This window comes from Panthera uncia (genome assembly GCF_023721935.1).
Source record: "Panthera uncia isolate 11264 chromosome A1 unlocalized genomic scaffold, Puncia_PCG_1.0 HiC_scaffold_17, whole genome shotgun sequence".
Taxonomy (NCBI): domain Eukaryota; kingdom Metazoa; phylum Chordata; class Mammalia; order Carnivora; family Felidae; genus Panthera; species Panthera uncia.
The window spans coordinates 145,505,457-145,527,367 of NW_026057577.1; the positions used below are offsets into that span (position 1 = coordinate 145,505,457).

The following is a 21,911-nucleotide window of genomic DNA, read 5'->3' on the forward strand; positions in this document are numbered from 1 at the left end:
TGTTCAAAGAAATGATTCACAGTCTCAGCATGTAGATGGTTAACGTGTGCAGGCATCATTTCTTCCGCTGAAATCAACACTGTATACTATCTCAACTAATCACAGGTTCCCTTTGTGAGTCGGCAGCCGTGTGAAAGTAGGCGTATCAATTTGATCACTGTGAGTTCGATTTGGAAAGTTTGGGGAAAAATGCCCACGGGCTGCAGCTCTAAGTGTTTAGTTAGAGCTGATAACAGTATGAAAATTACTGGCATCAGGTGAAGTAGTTCTTTGCCTGCGCTGTTTGCTTTATTGACTATTCATCATTTATATATGGATCTTGGGACTAAGGATATGCAAAATCATCCTTGCCCCATTATCTTTGAATATTGATAAATGACATACTATTAAGAGAAAACACAAATGTCCAAATGAGTATTCAGATCATTTTGTTTCGAGGCTTGGCTTTTCCGCATGCTGCGGATCTATCCTGTGATTTCACTCAAGTGACAGTTTCACTCAAGTGACACCCACTCCTTGCCTGCTTACAGTGATGGGTCTAACTATCACACTGTTACTGCTTACATGCAAATGCTTAGGGGACCAGTCCTTTCAAAGGCTTTGATTTCAAAGCTGGGTATAAGCCCCTATGAGTGAATTTCGTGGATTTAGTGTAAATTCTTCCTAGCTCCACGGTATGCCCACATTTCCTTATCTGAGTACCGGTGGCTTATTATTTTTTCCCGTTTATTCAGTCAAAACCGTAACAAGTGCTGTCGTTTTGGTGTTTCCTACAGGCTGTGGAGTGGGGCTGTGATGAAGTCACCAAGAAGGCCTGTTACAGTAAGGGCAAATCAAAGGTAAGGAGCGTGTGCATAAGGAAGGGTGTGGCCACCTGTTGGAAGGAATATATGTGGGGCATTTTAATATGAAGGCCATTCCTGATGATAGTGCCATGGAAATTGGAAACAAGCAAGATGCAAAATATAGGTACAGTGGATTCTCAAAGCTTTAATTTTTAAATCAAGATTAACCACGGTTTCCAAAAAGGATTTGGACTATAAGATCCGATCGGATTTGCACAATTAATCATTAGGCTGTGACATGAAATCAATTGGCCGTAATATCATTCAGAAAAATATGGGCCTGAATGTTTGAAGTAACATTTCGATTCCCCCCCCCCCCATCATATCTTAGAGCTAATTCCATAAAGTGACTATTTGATAAATAAAATTATTACATCAGAAATTATGAGGTTTCTTTATAAATTCATCTTAACCTATGTATAAAATAAACTCCTTCTCTCTCTCTGTCTGCTACCCACCCCTTCTCTTTCCATATGAAAATTTGCATCCCCAAGTTTCTAAGGAAAGAGCAGTTGAATATCTCACACACACACACACACACACACACACACACACAATGCTTGGTTTTTTTTGTTTGTTTGTTTATTTATTTATTTATTTAGAGAGAGAACACAAGCAGGGGAGGGGCAGAGAGAGAATCCCAAGCAGGCTCCCCGCTGTTAGTGCGGAGCCCCAGTGCAGGGCTCAAACCCATGAACCGGGAGATCATGACCTGAGCCAAAATCAGGAGTCTGATGCTTACCTGACTAAGCCATCCAGGTGCCCCTGGAAAGAGCAGTCTATAGCCAAGGTTGGAAATGCATTTCCTGAGCAACTGTGCACGGGGTAGACCTCCTTCCACACAGTTGGCGGGCTCAATAAAAGCAGAGTTCCTTCCTCCAAGGAAATCTGTTTCTGAGAAAGTTACACCGCATCATCTCGAGGAAATTCTCTTGCAGCTGGTACATGGGCTCATTATGTCTTGTTCTGACAGTGATGGTCTTACTTTATGGGAGTACGGTCCTTTCCAGTGTGAATCACACTCTGTGTTAGAGAGAAGAACAGATATACAAAGAACAGCAAGAAAGGTTCCCTGTGCCAATGTGATCCCAGAGCCAAGAGCTTGGAGAAAATGTGGTGAATGGAGTGAGCACTGGTAAAAGATCGTCACACCGTCTGTACTTGGATAAGACTGTTATGCACTTTATTTTACCCATTTGCATTGCCCATTTCTCTGTCTTTCAAGTTAACGGTTTTGAGAGTCAGACATGGAGGGCAGTCTTAGCGAACTTAATCACTGGGTTTTCCAAAACTTGAATAACCAGGAAGAAGGAAGAGGGGAAGGAAGACAATGCAATCTTAGCCAGGGAAATGCTTGGAGACGAAGAAAGAGAAGGCAGAAATTTCCAGGGGCACCTGGGTGGCTCACTAAGTTACGCATCCGACTTCCACTCAGGTCATGATCCCACGGTCCATGGATTCAAGCCCTGCATCAGGCTCTGTGCTGACAGCTTAGAGCCTGGAGCCTACTTTGGATTCTGTTTGTCTGTCTGTCTGTCTGTCTGTCTCTCTCTGCCCCTCCCCTGCTCATGCTCTGTCTTTTTCTGTCTGAAAAATAAATAAACATTAAAAAATTAAAAAAAAAAATAAGTGTCCTTCCCTTCTTTGGCCATAAGTCTCCTTGTGTTCCTTATGTGTTTAAGGATTATTAATGTAGCCAACATTTCTTCCTGCTTGTAGTCTATGTGTCAATAATTTTATAAGAATCAATGTGGTAGCCTTTTCCTAGCAGGTCATTACTACTCAGAGTGAAAAACTGCTTCTGCTGAGTCAAAACTGACCCATGTTTTGCCTTAAGCTATGACCACTTGGTTGTTTGCTCATGAGGTTGGAAATGAGGCAAGCGACAATCAGAAACAGAGGGGAAAGGCCATCTTTCCTTCCATTAGGTGATGGGCACTTGATTGACATGAGGGATCAATCATTCCTACCCTCGGCTGAGTTTTCTGAAACACAGAAGACAAGTGAGTGAAGGGAACATTGTCAAATAAAACCAGACCTTCAAGCTCCGTATGTTTCTGGTTTTAATAGGTTAAAAACAATGGCACCTCTCAGTAGTTGTAAATTGATTGAAACGGCATTTGTGGATGGCATTTTTTAAGACTGTCTTAACACAGATGAAGATGAGTTTCACCTGCCAGGACTCGAGGGGAGATTGCACGGTCTCGTGCGTTGTACTAAGTGTATTAATGGGCCCGAACACACTTGTGCACAACCTGTGCTCAGCTGGGATGGAATTCGGTTGTGTAGCCGACCCGTGTGCAGTAAAAGTTCGTGTGCGAAAAATAACGTGATGGGTGCGTCGAGGCACCAGCCTAAGCAGCCCTGGAGGGGGGATCTTTGGATGGGGAGAGCAGAAGGAGGGACATCCAGACTTTCCGTCCTCCTTTACTTGCTCATTTTTCTCATTTAGCAGTACTCGTACTTTTTTTTTTTTTAATGTTTATTTCTGAGAAAGAGAGAGAGAGAGCGGGGGAGGGGCAGAGAGGGAGGGAGACACAGAATCCGAAGCAGGCTCCAGGTTCCGAGCTGTCCGCACAGAGCCCGACGCAGGGCTCGAACCCACCAACTGTGAGATCCTGAGATCTGAGTCAAAGTCAGACACTTAACTGGCGGAGCCACCCGGGCGCCCCTCTGATAACCAAACTGGGCCACACGGGAGCCCTCTGGTACTTTCTTAAAGTGGCACCTGACACAGCAGCCATCGGGTGAGAGCCTGGAGCCCAGCTGCTGGACACAGGAGAGAAGGAAGTAGGACACTTCCTATGCAAAGGAGCAGCCAGGCTCGTCCCTGAATTCACGACTCAGACAACCCAAATTTCTCTGTTCTTTTTTTTTTTCCAAGAGAGACCGCCTCTTTTTTGAAAATATTTATTTATTTATTTATTTATTTATTTATTTAATTATTTAGAGCATGCACAAGTGGGAGAAGGCCAGAGAGAGGGAGAGAGAGAATCCCAGGCAGGCTCCGAGCTGTTCCAGCTCCAGGGCTGGAACCCATGAACCGTGAGATCACAACCTGAGCTGAAATCGAGAGTCAGCAGCTCAACTAACTGGGCCACCCAGGCATCTCGAAACTTCGTTCCTGTTCTGACAGTTCAAGAGGCCCGATCAGAAAACATTTTCACAGAGTCACTTCAGCCACAGCTCTCCCCTTGCCCACGGTTTTGCTTCTGGCAGTTTCTGTCTCCCACAGCCAGTTGTCCCGAAGCAAAGGGTCCTCCTTGTGATATATCAGAAGGTCAGTAGTGGCCTCACGCCCCGTCACGGCACCTATGGCATTCACCTCCCTTCTTCTTTTTCTGTTTAAGGTTTTTTAACGTTTATTATTTTTGAGAGAGACAGAGAGTGGGGGAGGGGCAGAGAGAGAGGGAGACAGAGAATCGGAAGCAGGCTCCAGGCTCCGAGCTGTCAGCACAGAGCCCGACGAGAGGCTCGAACCCACGAACCGTGAGATCGTGACCTGAGTTGAAGTTGGACGCTGAACCGGCTGAGCCACCCAGGCGCCCCTCCCCTCCCTTCTTTTCATCACGTGGGCATCTCACCATCCACAGAAGAAGGGAGATTGTAACACAGATATTTTGAGGGAGAGAGAGCGAGAGCCCACATTCACAAAACTTGTACTATGGTGTATTATTATGATTGTTGTATTTTGCTATTTGTTGCTGTAACCTCTCACCGTGCCTAGCTTCCAGATGAAACTCTATCACAGCTGTGACCGTATAGGAAAACTCATACTATATATGGACAGGGCTTGGTACTAACCGTGATTTCAGGCATCCACTGGGGGTCTTGGAAAGTGTCCTCATGGATGAAGGAGGCCTGTTGTAACATCTATTTGGAGGAGTGGAATTCAGGCTTTTCTCAATAGCCCTGAGTTTAGAAATGAGAATTCAGCGATTTCGTATTTTTTGTTTGTGCGCGGTGTTATGACAACTCACACAGAATTACAAAGTTTCCCTTCTCCCCAAAATGAAAAGAATAATGCAAAATGTGACATCTAGAAAATGAGAAAAATGCCAGCCATTTGGAGTGAATGCATGTTTGTTTTCTCTCTCCCCTAAGAACAGTGGTCTGTGCAGCGTGGTGTATACACAGCCGGCATGCCAGGCGCGGAGGAGGGGGGCTGAGCTGCGGGGCGGTGTTCCCCCGGCCCGCTCCCCGCCCTGCAGGGAACATTCCTCAGCTGGCTACAGGGCAGGGGAGAAGAAAGGTGACACATTTCCCCGCCTCCCGGTATTGCTGGGACCCACACGGGCACCATTTCACATGTAGTCCGTTCAACTGACCGTTCATGGACGGAGGTCAAGAAAATGTCACCAAATCTTTGATTCAGGCCCATTTAGAAGAGAAAGCAGGCACTGAGGCCGCCAGTTCTCTGTGAGGTTTGAGTCCAGTTGTACTTGGAAAATTTTCAGGGAGCCTGGGTGGCTCCGTCAGGTAGGCATCTGACTTCTGCTCAGGTTATGATCTCACGGTTCCGTAAGTTCGAGCCCCTCATCTGGCTCTGAGCTGACAGCACAGAGCCTTCTTGGGATTCTCTCTTTCTCCCCCTCTCTCCCTCTGCCCCTCCCCTGCTTGTGCTCTCTCTCTCTCTCTCTCTCTCTCAAATAAGCTTAAAGATTTTTTCAGCTCACTTTGGGGAAAGAGCATGATGTTACCTACAACGACTCAAACGTGTTCACGCAGTAAAAGGAAGAAAAACCGGTTTTTCTGTATTCTAAATTTTTTTAGAATAAAGTCTGTTGTATTACTTTCTTTCTCAAATGCCAGTATAGAAACTGGCTTCGAGAATTATTTAAATGTCTATCAAACAAATATTATTTTAAATGCAAACAGGCAATTCTCCCATGCCCTAACACGGGTTCCTCGTCTGTCTGGGGTCACTCCGCAGCCCTTTCCGCCGTGCCCTGTAGGAAATGCACGGGCTGTCGAGGGCACCAGGAGCTGCTTGGTGTACAAGCCGGAGTTTATAATTCTCAGTTTTCTTGCTCGTGATCTCATCGCAGTACTTTGAACACCAAGTTCCTAGGATTACTTAGTGGGAGAGTTTTGATTGGAGTCCAGGGCTCTGTGTATGGTTCTTCCTGTGGTTCCCCTGTGGTTCTATTAGCCACGTTGTCCAGCTGTGCAAGGACCGGAAAGAAAACATGACACCATCGTGCTCAGGAGCCTGGTGGCATGTGGGGGTCGCTTGGACCTTTTCACCCAAAGCACCTGCATTTGGAATTCTTGACCTAAAGCGTGCAGCACACTACAGACCTGAATTTATTCCATATAATTGCTGCAAAAATTGAGGATTCTTTGGGTGAGATGCTAACAACCTGTATAGATCCTGTGCAGCAAGTTTGGGTTTTTTTAAATTGAGGTGTCCCCAACAAGTTTTGTGTGGAATTAGTTCAGTTGCAAACAGTCACATTATGTAAATATATGCATAATAAATACACTTTCATTTGTCAATACCTTATGTATTGTGTAGCATACAATAGATATGTTAATATATATCCATATACAAATGTGTCTGTTTATATCTATATGCTTATAGGTATGTACATCTCGATTTAAAAATATAGATATGTTGGCATCCATATATTTATTTAAATTTCTGTGGGCACCTGGGTGGCTCATTCGGTTGAGCACCCGACTCTTGATTTCAGCTCAGGTTGTGATCTCATGGCTTGTGAGATCAAGCTCCACGTCAGGCTCTGTGCTCACAGTGCAGAGCCTGCTTGGGACTCTCTCCCTTTCTCTCTGCCCCTCCCCTGCTCATGCTCTCTCTCTCTCTCTCTCTCAAAATAAGTAAGCTTTTAAACTTCTGTAATCTGTATGCAGCTATATACATATATAATAAATGTGTATCTTATACACATATGTTTTACATATATGTCTCATACCCACATGTATGTGTGTGTGTGTGTGTGTGTGTGTATCCACACACACACACACACACACACATCTGATTGGATGATGCAATTTCTCAAGATCCAGCTGGTCATCGTGACTTTCAATAAATGTACATTGAACATGAGAGGCACGTGCAGTTACTATCAATTACTCTTTGGCACTCTGGATGCTTGCAAAGGTGATGCATCACTAAGAGAGACATTCTGCTTTCAGTGGGAGCGCTGTGATTAGCATAAATGCTGCCAGGCTCCAGTCCTCACCCTCCACCCCTAGTATCGATGGGCCTGCCGTGGGGTAGGGATTGCTGAGACATCCACCCTGTTTATAGGTCATCTTTCTACACGGTTACGTTCTTTCTTCAAGCAGAACATACCCCTTGGGGAAAAAATGATGAACTCTGTAAGGCAAAACCAGTTAATTCATTGAGAAAATGGTCCTAAACCGTGTGTTTGCTGTCCTGGGGTCGGGGTCATAGGTCCTTGAGACCAAGTGGGCATTGGCCTGCCGCCATCTTGAAAGCTCTTCCAGTGGGTCAGCAACTATGCATCCCAGCTCTCAATTCAAATAAGAATTGCTTTGAAGTAAAGGACAGGTTGACCCGCCTGCGGGATCACAGGCACACATGGGTTGCTTAATGTTCAAGTGTTATTATCAAAGTGTAGATTGATGACCCTCCTTATCAACAACAGAAGCCATGTGGCAGGCTGCGAGCATCCTTGGAAATCAGCACTGTGGCTTCTTGGAAAAGCAGAATTCATTTAATTCCCTTAAACCACGTTCGCAATACAGAAATGGGATAAAAAGAAACAATTCTTAGATGAGAAAAGGAAACTCGAAGAAATTTAGATGAGTCGATTTACAAGACAAACCTGTAACAGGATCTCCTAACAGGACTTCTACATCAAGCCTGCACTTTAAAACAAACGGTATTTCTAGAACATTTAAATAACCCACGAAATGGCCAGGCGTGTACCTGTGACCCACGAGGCGATCCACTGGGAAGATTTTCCGCAGGAGAATTTGAGTCTTAGGCTCGGCTGCAGCAGGACATTGATTACGGAGAGCCCGGCACTCGGGCCATTTCCTTTCCTTGGTAATTCTGACTTTCTGATTCCTAAATTTATCTGCTGCTCAGAAGGCTAAGTACCTTTACTTTCTTCCATTCCTGTATTTTCTACATTTCTCTTTTGTCTGAACTTATGCCAGTTTCTCTTAAAAAAAATTGTCTTGAATGCATTATTTGTTTAGGGTCACATCCAACCTGCTCCTAGAATCAGCTGAATCAGTCTGTGAATTAAACATGAGGTGACTTTTAAGGGAGTTCAAGCAGGGAGGCTGTGAGCTGAGCTGAGCTGAGCCAGGCTTTGGGCAAATGAGTTCAGCTCTTGACACATAAGAAGAAACACAGAAGTACACATGCCTCCAAAAATTCCTCTTATGGGACACAATGGGCAAACGACCTTGTCCTAGCCTCGCTGGTGATAATGCAAACCTCCTCCTCCCTCCGCCTCTCCTCCTCCATCTGGTGCATCCCAGCGTGATCCTGAGCTCATCTAGAACATTACCCTCGTCGGGTCCCATTTACAGTGCAAGGCTGGGTCTGTCCTCCATCCTTGAGAAAAAGACCGTGCAGACATCCATGTCCGATCGTCCTGGTCCTTGACATCTTTCTCCCTCCTGCCTTGCATCCTCACTGAGCAGGGGAGCCCACGGGCACGTGACCATTCTGAGACAGTAGAGCCCCCAAGCACCCTCTCACATTCTTACGGGAACAGGCTTGTTACGGTTCTCTGTTCCAGTTGAAATAATATGGCGCCACCCCCGCCATTTGCTTTTTTCTAAGATTTACAAAAAGTAGGAGTTGGATTTGTCCTGCCTCTCTGGCATACTTCTGCAGGCTGGTTATCCCATTCCCTAACCTGCTTCATCAAGGCTGTGATGGGCCTTCATGAATGATAATGACCTCCAGTCCTTTCTTCACTTTGTCTCTCTTTTGGAAGATAAAGATAAACATCCATTTGTTATCATGATTGTTTCCCTTCCCATAATTGATTAGAGGCAGTTGCTTTCTCTCCACCCTGTCTGTAGGCATCATCTCTCAGTCGGGATCTTGGAATAACCTACCCTTGGCTGTGTTCACGGCTGTAGGACTGCTTCTGGCACATTCTACCTTGTGTCAGTCTCTTGCTTTAAACGGCCACAGACTCCTTCTTGAAAGAACTCTAAAAGCACAGCAAAGAACAAATAAAATCCTCACCTGTCTCCATTGTTTGTAATTTTCCATCTCATATTGATTACAGTGTCAGTTTTGTGTCTGTTTCATCTGCGAGGGCATCAAACCCTCTCAGCCCATGTCCTCCAAAGTTATTTTTGTCTGTTTGTTTGTTTTTGTTTTTGTTTGGTTTTTTGGAGTCTCCCTCAGACATGCTTAGGCTTCAGTTTTTCACGCTTGTCTTTGCACACTCCCGTGCCCCTGTGCTGTCTGATGTGGGCGGTCCCCTGCACCCCTCCTCTGCCTCTTCCATGTGGTCCCTGAGCCTAGGAATGGATAACCACGTGACTCCTTGGAGTCTTCTTTTGTTCTTTCCCTTTAGAACTCTCTGCCCTTTCCTTAGTCATAAAAACAGAACAGAACAGAACAAGCCTGTTCCCCGTCTGACATACCTTTCTCAGTTACCCAATTTACTGCCTCCTGTTTATACTCCTTAATTCTTCTGATACTCAATTTAGGTCTTTCACTATTTTTTTTCCCCCTCAAGGGGTGTCCAGATTAGCAGCTGGTGATCATTTGCTACCACTGCTAGTAATGGTCTTAGGAGAGTTACCTACCCTTGACATTTCACTTTACATTTAGAGAGGAGATCCCAAAACTTAGCTCTTTTCAATGTCATGGTGACCAGGCCAACAAGCAGACTGAGTTATGGCAAATCAACACCCCGTGGAGATTGGGGTTCCATTTGATCGGAGAGGGCATTGCTGTGCCAACAAACGCAGGGCTTCTTACGTGGGGCAGCGCGTGATTCCAACCGTCCTGGGATCGCGCAGCGTCTGTTCTGTCCACCCGGTTGGTTCCTCACCACGTCCTGTTGGCTCACTGCCTCCTGGCTTTGCACCTTCACACTTCCGCCTGGTCCAGGCACTGAATGACCGGGGACCCAATTAAGGAAGCGGTTTCCTGGCCTGCCTCCCGAACGGTAGTCTCCCTATCTCACGTTCAGCTTCCACATTGATTCCTGAGTGGCCCTTCAACCGCAAACATTGGGTCAAGGTCAGACTGCAAGCGGTGCAAAGCTCACGAGGCGTCCCTTCACCTTCCGGGTAAAATTCATATTCATGAGGCACAACTGGCCCGTGTCTGGCTCCCCAGATTATGTGTTACCTCTTCCATCCGCAATGAAAGTGCCACACTTTGTCTAGCCACGGCGCCTTGCCACGGTCCCCTCCCACTGCTTGGAGTGTCTTTTTTTCCCCCTTAGGTCAGCAAAATCCTCCAAATGTCAGATGGCGCTTCCTCCAGGAAGCCTCACTGAATTCTATTCTTTAAAGCTTACATTAGATGTCACCTCCCTTGGGAAGGCTTCCTACATTTCTTCCCTTCCCCTCCCCTCCGCAGGTAGTAACATTGTTCTATGGATAGCTCTATATTAGTTGTTATGGCCCTGTATTTTCATTTTCTGCTAAGTGCTTAGATCGTGACCTCTGGCACATGTCTGCCAGAGGATATCTAATCGGTAAATGCTTGCTGAATGAATGAAGGGCTTTGTAGCTCAGAAGGCGATGCACTATTATGACCGTGCCCCAGATTTTCTATGCATGTTTTGCAAGCACGAAACATATTCAACTCCGGGTCAACACCCAGCGTGGGGTTTCTGCTGGGCATCCTTTCCTTATTAGTTACATTTTTACTTTTGCATAAAGAATCAAAAATATTTATAGATTCTCACCACGTATGTAACAACGTTTGAAAACTTGATGTAAAACTTGTTGCAATTTGTATCCAGAGTTTCACATGTGACCCTTCCCTTTGGAGAAGCATTTTGTAACATTTTTTTTTTCCAAAGTTCTGGAGAAGTTTTCTAAGACACTGTTTCATGAGCAGTATCTCATAGCTTCCTTTTATTTATTCTCCTAACACATGTCAAAGGTGATTTAAGGTTTGCGGTGTTAACAGGTACAATTCGAAATGAAACCACATTCATCAGAAGACACATGCTTTGAGCTTTTAATTGAATGTATATTTATCTTCATAAATGTCTTCTATTGAACAAGTAGTATGCAGGTTACGAAGGTCAGATTATTTAACAGTTTTGTTGTCATTTTTTGGTCAATATCTAAAAGGTTTTTTTTTTTTTTTTTTCTTTTTCTCTTTAGTGGTTAATTATCATTTAATTTGTTAGCCGATCAGAATATATTCAGATTAACCATTCCTTTCGTGTTCAGGACTTGGTAACATGTTTCTTGTGATTTTTTTTTTTTTTTTTTTCCTTCTCAGGAGGAGTGTCAGAACTACATCCGGGTGCTTTTGGTGGGTGGCGACCGTTTATTTACCTGTGGGACCAATGCTTTCACGCCTGTCTGCACCAACCGCTCGGTAGGTGTTCATTTTGAGCGTTGACAGAATTTAATACTGGGAAAATCCAAACATTCTATTAAAACTGTAGTTTTACATGTATGTCTATTCCCTAAGGAGTCATTTTTTAATTAAAAAATATATTTTTCGAACTCAATGTTCAATGTATTGATTGATTACTAATCACATCATCTATTATATAAAAAGCTGAACATAACTATAACTTGTTTAATTAAATTTAAATGTTTCTAAACTGCTTCTATCAGCTCTATCCCCACCAGTGATCCTGAACACAAATCCTCAACATGCTCTTCATTTATCTTGATTTATTATAGAGATACTACTAAGTATATAAAAGGGCCTAAAAACCATAATCCAAAGGAAGAAAATAGAATTTACAAGTTGGATGAGAGCAACGTCAAAAAAAATTAAAACAAGCAAACAAACGAATGAAGCCCTAGGCAAAGTGAAGTTCCAACCTGTCCTTTTCCTTTTTCTTTCAACCTGTCCTGTGACAGAGGAATTTCCGGCACCCGTGTCTTACACCTGTAGGTCAGAGCACATGGGCAGTCTTCCTAGTTCGAGATATTGGTCTGGTGTTCCACAGGGAGCATAATGAAGAATTACCGTGATGTTAATTTCCTGGTCACATTACTCCTCTCAAAGCCTGAATTTATTCATCTGCAATATTTCCAAGCTAACATTCAGTTATTGGAAATATAGGGAGGACGACAAGGAGGATCACACCCCGTTCTAAACGCTTTGCACCTACTCGGTTATGTAACCCTGACATCTACCCCATGTGGTGGTTGTCCTTTGGTCCCTGTTGTCCTAGGAACTTTTCTCGTTCAGTGATTGGTTGGGAATCCAGCATCTGGGAAGCCGGGTTCACAGCCGATGGCCTGCAAGACACAGAGTTGTCTGTCTGAAAACTGACATAGTAGAGTCTTGGAAATTGGACTATGGGGTACAAAATAGCACGCACCCTTACCTGTGAGCACAGTTTGGGGCTATTCATAACGTTTGAATTCACTTACAGTGATACATTTGTGCTTAATCTTTATTGTGGTTTCTATTTATATAAATACTGAAATTTGCTTCATTAAAGTGGAAAGATCTGCAGTGCCCATGCATTATAAACAGAACCCACACACAGAAGTCTTAACTTGGTATTTGTGAATTCAGTGGCACCCTGTCCAGCCACTCTGAGGGGACAGTGAGGGAGATGACGGGTGGATTCTCTGTCCATGTCCTTCGCCGGATGTTGCCATCAGCACGGGAGTGTGAACATTTGTCGTGTCTTACCCTGAGCCCCAGAGAGTTTGTTGCACCATGCCTTATTTGCAGTTCAGGAGGACCTAATCCATTAACACCATTAAAGGGCTTTCACGAGCGATAATTGGTTTCCTCTGTCTTGCCCTTGCCCGTAGTTGAGCAACCTGACCGAAATCCATGATCAGATCAGTGGCATGGCCCGCTGTCCCTACAGTCCCCAGCACAATTCCACGGCTCTTCTCACGGCCGGCGGGGAGCTCTACGCTGCAACAGCCATGGATTTTCCCGGACGGGATCCTGCCATTTACCGAAGTCTGGGCATCTTACCTCCTCTCCGCACGGCACAGTACAACTCCAAATGGCTTAATGGTGAGTGTTACCGGCACGGCTGATTCCCCACCTCCTTCGTCTGTAATGCCTGGTTATTTCGTGCTTTGAAAGCAAACTCACAGCTTCTGAAGACAAACCATTTCTTCATTTTCTTTTTTAAACGTTTATTTATTTTGAGAGAGAGAAAGCGAGAGCGTCAGAGAGCGAGGGAGAGGGAGAATGAATCCCGACAGCCTCCATGCACTGTCAGCACAGAGTGCGACGTGAGGCTCGATCTCATGAACTGTGAGATCATGACCCGAGCCAAAATCAGGAGTCAGTTGCTCAGCTGTCACCCAGGCGCCAGTTTCTTCATTTTCTAAAGAAACCAAATATAACTTGTTTTGTACATCTGTGTGGAAGGGCATTGTATGTGGCTCTGTAGTAGGAGGAGGGAAGAAATACAGTCAACACTGTGGACCAGAATAATGGGGCTAATGTTGACATGACTATTCATGGACCTTAGGCTGCTTTTTAGGCTATTGTTTGAAGTTCAGGAAATTTGATGTTGTATCAGAGATATCTGTACATCCATATACATTCTTTCTTAACTTATCATAAATGTAAAAAAGGGGAGTTACAAGCATTTTATGGAATTTTCAGACACCGTGTAAGAGAATGCGTTTGGCCACAGGTGGCTCCAAAGAGCTTGATCAGTGTCAGAAAAAAGGCTGTCAAGTCACACAAATAGAACTTTGGGGTAGGTGTCTTCAGAGTTCCTTCCCTCAGTGGCTCGAGAGTCAGTAAGCACCCCAGCCTCGTCACTGATGTGTCCCTGCCGTCCGGTGTTCCGTGTGGTCCTCGGGCTGGCTCCGCTGGGGGTGGATGGGTAGTCAGTGCTCCATTTTCAGGCACTGCATCCAGATATGACGATATCCAGTAGGAGAAGAGGCCGTATTCCTTGTGTCTTTTCTTTTCTTTTCTTTTCTTTTCTTTTCTTTTCTTTTCTTTTCTGCAAAACCAGAAACCCCTAGAAGACCCTAGAAGACGTCCTTTCAATCCTGGACTAGAAGTTGGTCACCTCCTCACTAAGCAGAGAGAAGGTGCTACCAACCATCTGAATAGAGGTTGACCTCATATGATGTCCTCATGTGTGCCAGCTGAAATTCATCCCTCTGTATGTGTGTGTGTTCATGTGTCAATGTGACCACACACACACACACACACACACACACACACACACAGTGTTAAATGGATAGGTCCATGTACCACCTGTCATCCCTCTGACAGTTTGTATGAAGACGATGTCTTGAGCTTACCATTATACTTTTTCTTATTTTGAGCTTTCGAGTTCTATGAAGATTTACTGGCCTTTTGCCAAGTACAAGCAAATTATGGGGACCAGAATTTCCCAACCTCCGCACTATTGACGTTTTGGAACAGATAATTCTTTGATGTGTGTGTGGCGGGAGGCTTTCCTCGTTATCAGAAGGTGGTTCTCAGTATCTCTGGCTGATACCCACTAGATGCAATAGCATTCCCTCCCCCCACCTCATTGTGCCAATAAAGAAAGTTCCAGAACTTTCCAAATCTCTCTTGGCGGGGTGGTGCCTGTGGTTGAGAATCACCGGCTTAGGCTCATTGTTGATGTGTATTTATGTGTATATGTGTACACAAACAGGACGCAAGCATTTTGCCAAATAATGTAGTCAAACCAACCATCAATTTGCCTTTGAAGAACTCCCTTGTAGAAAAGAGAACGTCCTCATCAACTTTCTCCAGTAAGTTGAATGCGTTTCCAGTAATGTGCTTCCGGAGGGTAACATGAGTTGTTTTCCTAAACTGAAGCCGTAACTAGCTTTTCTTCATTAACATTATTTTTGTTGAACTGGTTTCAGTCCCCTTCAGGCCCTGAAGCTTTCATCTGTGGAGCTTAAAGTTCCTCTTTCTAGTCATTTGTTGATTTTTCTGGCCAAGCAAAGTTTCCAGTGAAAAATCAAAATTACCTGCCCCCAACCAAAGGCACTGTAATTAGAGTTCGTTCAAAACAAAGCAAAAAGTAATCAGGAATACCATCTACCGTCTCTCTTTTCTTCCCCCCAAAAGTGACCCCCTGAAGAGTATCCTGGAAACATAATTCAGGTCACGGCATGAGTTACAAACATTGGCTGTTCCTTTGCACGTGACTCAGATACCCACTGGCTGATCAGATGGTCAGATTCTGTCAATGTCTGTGCGGAACCCTTTCTGTCTGATCGTCAGGTGACCTGAGAAGGGCAGTGGGGGACCTAACTGCTTACCATAGTCACTGTGGGCATGCCGTCATTATTTGTCGAGCATACTGAGTAATGTTTTGGGTTCCTCCAATGTGCTGCTGTTTATATGTGATATAATCCAACAACTGCAGCGATGGAAAATAAGTCCGAGGTAAACATGGTGGAACTGTCCCTCGGCCCACCTTCTCATCTTCGTCCCCGGGACACCGAATGGTCTGCTGCCCTCAGCTCCACCCACCCCCACCCACCCGCCAAAGAACGCCCCCCCTCTCGGGGCGGAGAGCAGAGAGTTCCTGCGTGTTGAGTGTTGCTTCCATCTCCTGTGTCCTGTTGGGGCACTGCCGCCTTCTACTGAACCCCAAGATATTGTTTCTACTCCTGGTTGACCCTGGTTTTCTGCTCCGACTGACCTTTCATCCAGGATAGATTCTGGCCCTTAACCGCACACAGTTCTGCGTCTGTCCCCACACTGAGCCTGGATATAGGGACATCTGTCCTCACTGGCCTGCCTGGATGCAGGGACATCTGTCCTCACTGGCCTGCCTGGAATCCATACTTTACATCCCGTCTTTTCCTTCCTTCTTGACCAGACACCCTTGTCTCAGTTCTTTTCCGCTGTGTTCCAGAGTGATTTTCCTTCTTCATTTGAGATCGTTGCTGTACCTGTTACCCCTTCCTTTTTTCGTTGTTGTTTTCTTGTTTTTTGTTTTTGCTGTGGCCTTAGATTTCTTCCTCTCAAGGGAGGACTTCCATCGTTTTATCAAACAAGCTGAAAACAGAGTTAGTGCTGCCGTATCAAGAAGGGGTCCTATTTCCGGTTGTGATTTTAGGGACCCGTTCAGTGAGGCTCTTACATTCCTCTCCAGAGTTTTCAGCTGATTGAGAATCAAGGCACAGAGGGGACAAATGGAGATCAGAGGTTTGGATTTACTTGCACGAGTGGTGAGCGGGTGTGCTGGGAAACCCAGAGCTGGTGTGCTCGGTGGAGAATGTACAGACCACGACCTGCCCGCTGAGGAGGCACAAGCCTCTCACGCGGGGTCGGCAGGCAGCTCCCTCCACATCCGAGCTCCCACTTTGGGGCGTGGGAATCCCGGGGCCTTTTGACTGAAGATGCGGTTTCGTGATGGTCACTCACAGAAGTAAAGCAACAGGGCTTATGACTTACACATCTCAGATGGTCACTCCACTAACAGCTACTCACATATGATGATAACCAGAGCTCACTTCTTTGTTTTAGAGATTCTTCGGTTTGGGCCAACATTTTTGCTTGGAGAGAGAGAAGGGTCTCAGCAGGCGAGGTGTGGAAGATAGATAGTACCTATTAACCACGATCGGCACAATTTTTGTGTTCAGATTCGGTGCTGGGGATCAATTTGTGCCCAGGACCACTTGCCCACACACAGACGGGGCCCTTTCCATAGTTCAGCTAGTTACTTTATATTGGGAAAACTCGGTGGTCTTCGAAGACTCGGGGAGGGGACCCTTCCTTGCCTCTTCCAGCTCTGGTGGCCCCAGGTATCCCCTGGCTTAGGATCACATCACTCCAGTCTTTGCCTCTGTGTTCACATGGTCTTGTCTCTGTGTATCTTTGCGTCTCCACTTGGCCACCTTCATGTAAGAACCGGGCGTACTGGATTAGGGGGCCCCCCATACTCCAGTGTGACCTCATCTCAACTAATCCTATCTATCATGACCCCGTTTCCAAGTAAGATCGCATTTACAGGTACTGAAGGTGAAGACTTCCAACATTTCTTTTTTGGGGGGAAGGGCGGATCCTATTCAAGCTCTAACGGTGCCCTGATCAGGAAATGCTCGAATGTTGACATCTTAAGCTCCTGCACCTTATTTCTGATGGGAGTCCTACCTCTCTGTCTGTGCTAGGGGTGGGTACATCCTCTGCCCGCTCCTTAGTCTCCTTGACTAAGCACACAGTGCTGTCTTCGCTTTACCGAAGGCACAGCTGTTTGTCATCTGTTTCTTCCTTGCGTCCACTTACACCTTCTCTGTCCACGGTGCCTCTCTCCTCCATCCCATGATCTCTGGGGCAGGAGTGCCCCCTCCTAGGCAGCATACTGAAATGGATTGGATCTCGCTTATCCTGAGTCGGAACTATTCCCTCTAAGGACTGTAGTGAAGCCTTAACAGAAACAAGTGCACTGACGCTCCGGTCTAAGCACACAGGCACAAAGGATGTTCTTTAGGATTTCACGACATGTAGACAGAGCGCAACAGGCCAGGGACGTTTGGCCACCCGGCCCCTCAGGAACCTCTGTGCTTCAGGGTTTATCTTCAGCCAGATGGTGACATTGGGCTGTCCAGGCTCACTTCCTGCCAGGATACAAGGAGCCCTGAGTAAGGACCCACCAAGCCTCGAATGTCCCCAGGGACCTAGCACAAGCACCTGCCATAGTTCCAGCAATTTTCCTTGAGCAAGTTAAGCCCCTTGGATCAAATACCAGAGTTCCAGATACAGTTTCTTATTACACCCCCAACACTGTGAGTGTACCCCAATGAAGGGGTGTCTTAGCTGCACCCCTGCACCTGTGCAACAAGTCCCGGCTGGTGAGACGTTCTCTCAGCAAGGGCTGGCGTGGAGCAGGGGAGCTGGCTGGCTACGGACACTTTCACCCGGTTTGCCTCTTCTCTCTTTCGCAGCCTGTGCGGTCCGGCTGCACCTGCTCTTTCTGCCCCGACTCCTCCTACTGCCTCCATGTGCACGGTTGGTGTCCTTGAGGGGCAAGTGTGAAGGGCGTGCCCTCCTCACCACGTTCCTTTGCACACGCTACCCATGCATTCCTCACTTCCCTTGCCTCCTCCCAGATCCTGGCCCCTCTTAGCTCTAGTTAGAGTTTCAGTTGGACCTCCCATCCCTTCTTGGCTTTACGCAGGACTGTGTTGGAGCTCTCAGACATTCTCCTGCCGGAAACCCACAGGGTCCCATTCCACCTGCAGAGAAGGCCGAAGCCCGACCCGTGGCCTCCTGTTTCCTGTGTCCTCACTCCTTCCCACCCCTTGCTCCCTCTGTTTTGGCCTCTTAAATGTTGCAACGTGCCGCTGGCTCTCTGCTCTTTCCCAGAGATCCGCGAAGAGCCAGAGAATAAGCATCTCAAGCTTTGCAGTCAACTTTGTCCCCATTGGAGCTTTTCAGTTCTGTCCTCCTCGCAGCCATTGCCAGTGCTTACCTGATCACAGGTGGCTGCGTGCTCATAATACTTTATTTATAGTTAGTGGGTAGGATTGGCCGGAAGACTAGTTTGCTGGCTCCTGTTCTATCTAGAAAGCTCTTTACCCCCCAAGATCCAGCTGGCTAGCTGGCTTAGCTCCTTCCAGTCTTTGCTCAGATGGGGTTCTCTATGGGACGTCCCCCGATCACTTTATTTGAAGTGATGGTCTCTCCCATCTTGCCCGCTTTGTCCCCCTTACCATGCTCAGCTTTTATCCTTAACTCTTATGCCGTCTAGTGCTTGTCTCCTTCCTCCCCTAGAATGGAGGTTCCCCAATGGCTGGGCTGATGTGTTTTGTTCACTGATGTGTCCTGCATGCTTTCAACAGTGCTTGGCACATAGTAAACACCGTAAATTTTTTTTTCTTATTTGAGAGCGAGAGAGCAAGGAAGGGGCAGAGGGGGAAAGAGAATCTTAAGCAGGCTTCAGCACAGAGCCTGACGCGGGCTTGATCTCATGACCCACGACTGTGAGATCGTGACCTGAGCCAAAATCAAGAGCCTCAACTGACTGAGCCACCTGGGTGCCCCGACACCCATAAATATCTTTTAAATGAATGAATTACTGGATGAGTCGTTGGCTTCTGCGTCCACCCCTCACCCCCAAGTTTCTGAATTGCTCAAGCGCAGGAATGATATGTGTGCAATCTTTGTGCCCTGGGTATCTCACTTTGTGCTGGAAACACAGTTGATGCCCTGTTAGTATTTGTTGAATGATTGGGAGAGAAGCGCGTTTCAAAATAGTAGAAATAGGAATGATGTTGTTACCCCATGGGAACATGCCGTACAACTTGTAACCCAGAATTTAAAAAAAAAAATAGATTTGTATGTTTGAAACTGATTCAGTCCCAAACATTTGAAAAAAACTCTTCCTTTGTCTCTCATTTAGACACTCATTTTCAACCATTATTTATTCAGTCAGTTGTCAGAGGCAATGCGATCGATTGGATGGTGTTCTAGAGGAATTTGAAGCATTGAGTTATGTGTGTGGTAATGAATGTAAGTTTCAACATCAGATTTATCCCCTCGTGCCCAAATCTCTCTTAGAACAAATTTATGTGTTTAGAGAAAGACCTTAATAGCTTTGATGCATTAAAATACTAATCGTTAATAACGCTTATTAAATGATTACTGTAAGGAAGGATGGTAAATGTTTAATGGTCAATGACTAAAATAGAGAAGCTGTAAAACTTGCCTTTAAGAAATTGGCAATGAAATTGGGGAAACAGTAAACGTATGAAAAGGGGGAAAATGAAATTTTCAAATTAATAGCATGCAAATTGAGTTTGTGGGTTCCAAGGGAACTATATGCTTTCATATAGAAAAAAAAAAAAAAAACAAACCTTGGTAAGAACTTGGAAAAACTAATTCATAAATGAGCCTTGGAGCACCTGGGTGACTCAGTAGGCTGAACATTAGACTCTTGAGTTCGTCTCAAGTCATGGTCACAGGGTATTGGGATCAAGCCCCAAGTTGGGCTCCGCACTAACAGTGGGGAGCCTGCTTGGAATTTTCTCTCTCTCCCTCTCTCTCTGCCCCTCCCCCCCGCTCTCTCACAAAAGCAAACAAACAAATAAATAAGCCTCAATAACTCAGCATGGACACCTACGTGGACGTATCTTATTAGCACTCGGTGACCCTCGCGTTGTCCTTCTCTGGGGGGAGGTGCTTGCCTGTCTGTGGGGTTGCCCGGATGAGATCCGCAGCTCCTTCTATTTCTGTGGATTCCAACCATGACCTCATGTGGAAGCAGACGGGCCTGACATCGCAGGACTTCCCATCTTAACAATGTCATTTCATAGGAGCTTTTATGTTTCTAGCCAACAAAACACTTTTTGTAACAGCTTTAACTTTTCCTGGTTTGAAATACTGTCCTTTAATGATGTTCTCCACCCATTAAATAGACTGTTTGAGGTCCTTAAAATACAATGATTAACCTCCTAATGATTAAGGATAATCTACTTGGAGGGAGAAAATCCCCTCTGTGCCGAACTCAAGGAGAAATTGTTTCTCCTAACCGTGAAGACAGGTGCCTGTAGAGGACCTCAGCGCTTTATTCTGGGACCAGATGCCGCGTCTCCGAGAGCCAGGCATGGCCAGGTCAGAGTGACTCTTTTGGGCTCGTCCTGGGGACAGTGAGTTTGCTTTTGGCAGCGTCTCCACAGCAGAGTCCCTGAGGGTGTGAATCATCTGCTCTAGGGGCTCCCTGGATGGACGACATTTGCTTGAGCAGGAAATTCATAAATGGAAGCAGCGTTCACAGAACAAGCCCAAAAAAGACAAGTGGAGCCTAGGGATGAAATACAGTTGTGTAGGAAAAGTAAAGTCTTTTTTTAAATTATTTTTTTAATGTTTATTCATCTTTGAGAGACGGAGACAGAGCGCGAGCGGGGGAGGGGCAGAGAGAAGGAGACACAGAATCAGAGGCAGGCTCCAGGCTCCGAGCCGTCAGCACAGACCCCGGCGCGGGGCTCGAACTCACGAACCGTGAGATCATGACCCGAGCCCAAGTTGGACGCTTAACCAACGGAGCCCCCCGGGCGCCCCAGTAAAGTCTTTATCAAGGAAAAGAAGCTTAGTAGAGCCAGAACAGAAATCACGATTGTATAGTCAAGAGTCTACCCTCATATTATGCAAGCATCTGGCTAAAGCCTGTCACCTAACGTGTGACGTTGCAGCTGCTAGAGGACGATGAGTAGTGGGCTTAGAGCACACGGGCAGTAGGGTGACGTGTGAGCCAGTGCAATTAGAGCACGCAAGCTGTGAGGTGACATGTGACCCAGCACGATGAGCCACCTTTTCTAACTGGTGAGACGTCAGGTCGATTGTCCATCTCGTGTGGGGTGCGGGTATATTGGAAATAGTGTGGTGAACGCAAAGGGTTGATTATCTTCACGGGGTTACGGCGGCTGTATCTTGTCAGGTAGAAGGGAGACGACGTTGTTGGTATTTTACAGAGGAGCAAGTGGGGGTCAGAGGGACCAGCCCCCCGAACCAGAGCCACGCTGTTGATGTGTCCACGAGCCAGGATTTGAAAACAGACCCACACCAGAGCTGGCATCCTCTGCCCTCCACATTTAGTCTACACCCTAGGAAACACCAACGTCATAACCTGCCTCCGCGTCTCTCCTGATGTCCACATTTTTATGCACACAAGAGGGATAGGAGGACCCACGGAAGGTTGGGAGGGGTTCCTGATTGCTAAAAACTTAAGAAAGGAGATGAGGTGAATGGGGATTATTAAACTCAAGCAGAAGAGTCTGACGTATTTTCAAACAGTCTTTTATGGGCACAAAAGTTTAAGTGACATGAAGGAATCTGTTCTTCTGCGGCTCTTTGAAAGCAGTGTCGTGCTCTGATGGGTCTCTGTGCTGAATGCCGGAAAGTAGGGGAGCACCGGATCCCTTCCGTCTTGTGGGGACAGCTCTGTATTTGCCAGTCAGTCATTTGGACTTCCCAATGTACAC

General features: G+C 46.0%; 1 protein-coding gene across 1 annotated transcript in view; it reads left to right on the forward strand.

Annotated features, from left to right (window-relative positions):
• Positions 1-21,911, forward strand: part of SEMA5A (semaphorin 5A) — a 474,488-nt gene that overhangs the window by 295,246 nt on the left and 157,331 nt on the right. Inside the window, exons 6-8 of the mRNA XM_049648285.1 lie at positions 777-839; positions 11,281-11,379; positions 12,789-13,002. Coding sequence (XP_049504242.1) covers positions 777-839; positions 11,281-11,379; positions 12,789-13,002 — 376 coding nt within the window. The remainder of the gene's footprint in view (positions 1-776; positions 840-11,280; positions 11,380-12,788; positions 13,003-21,911) is intronic.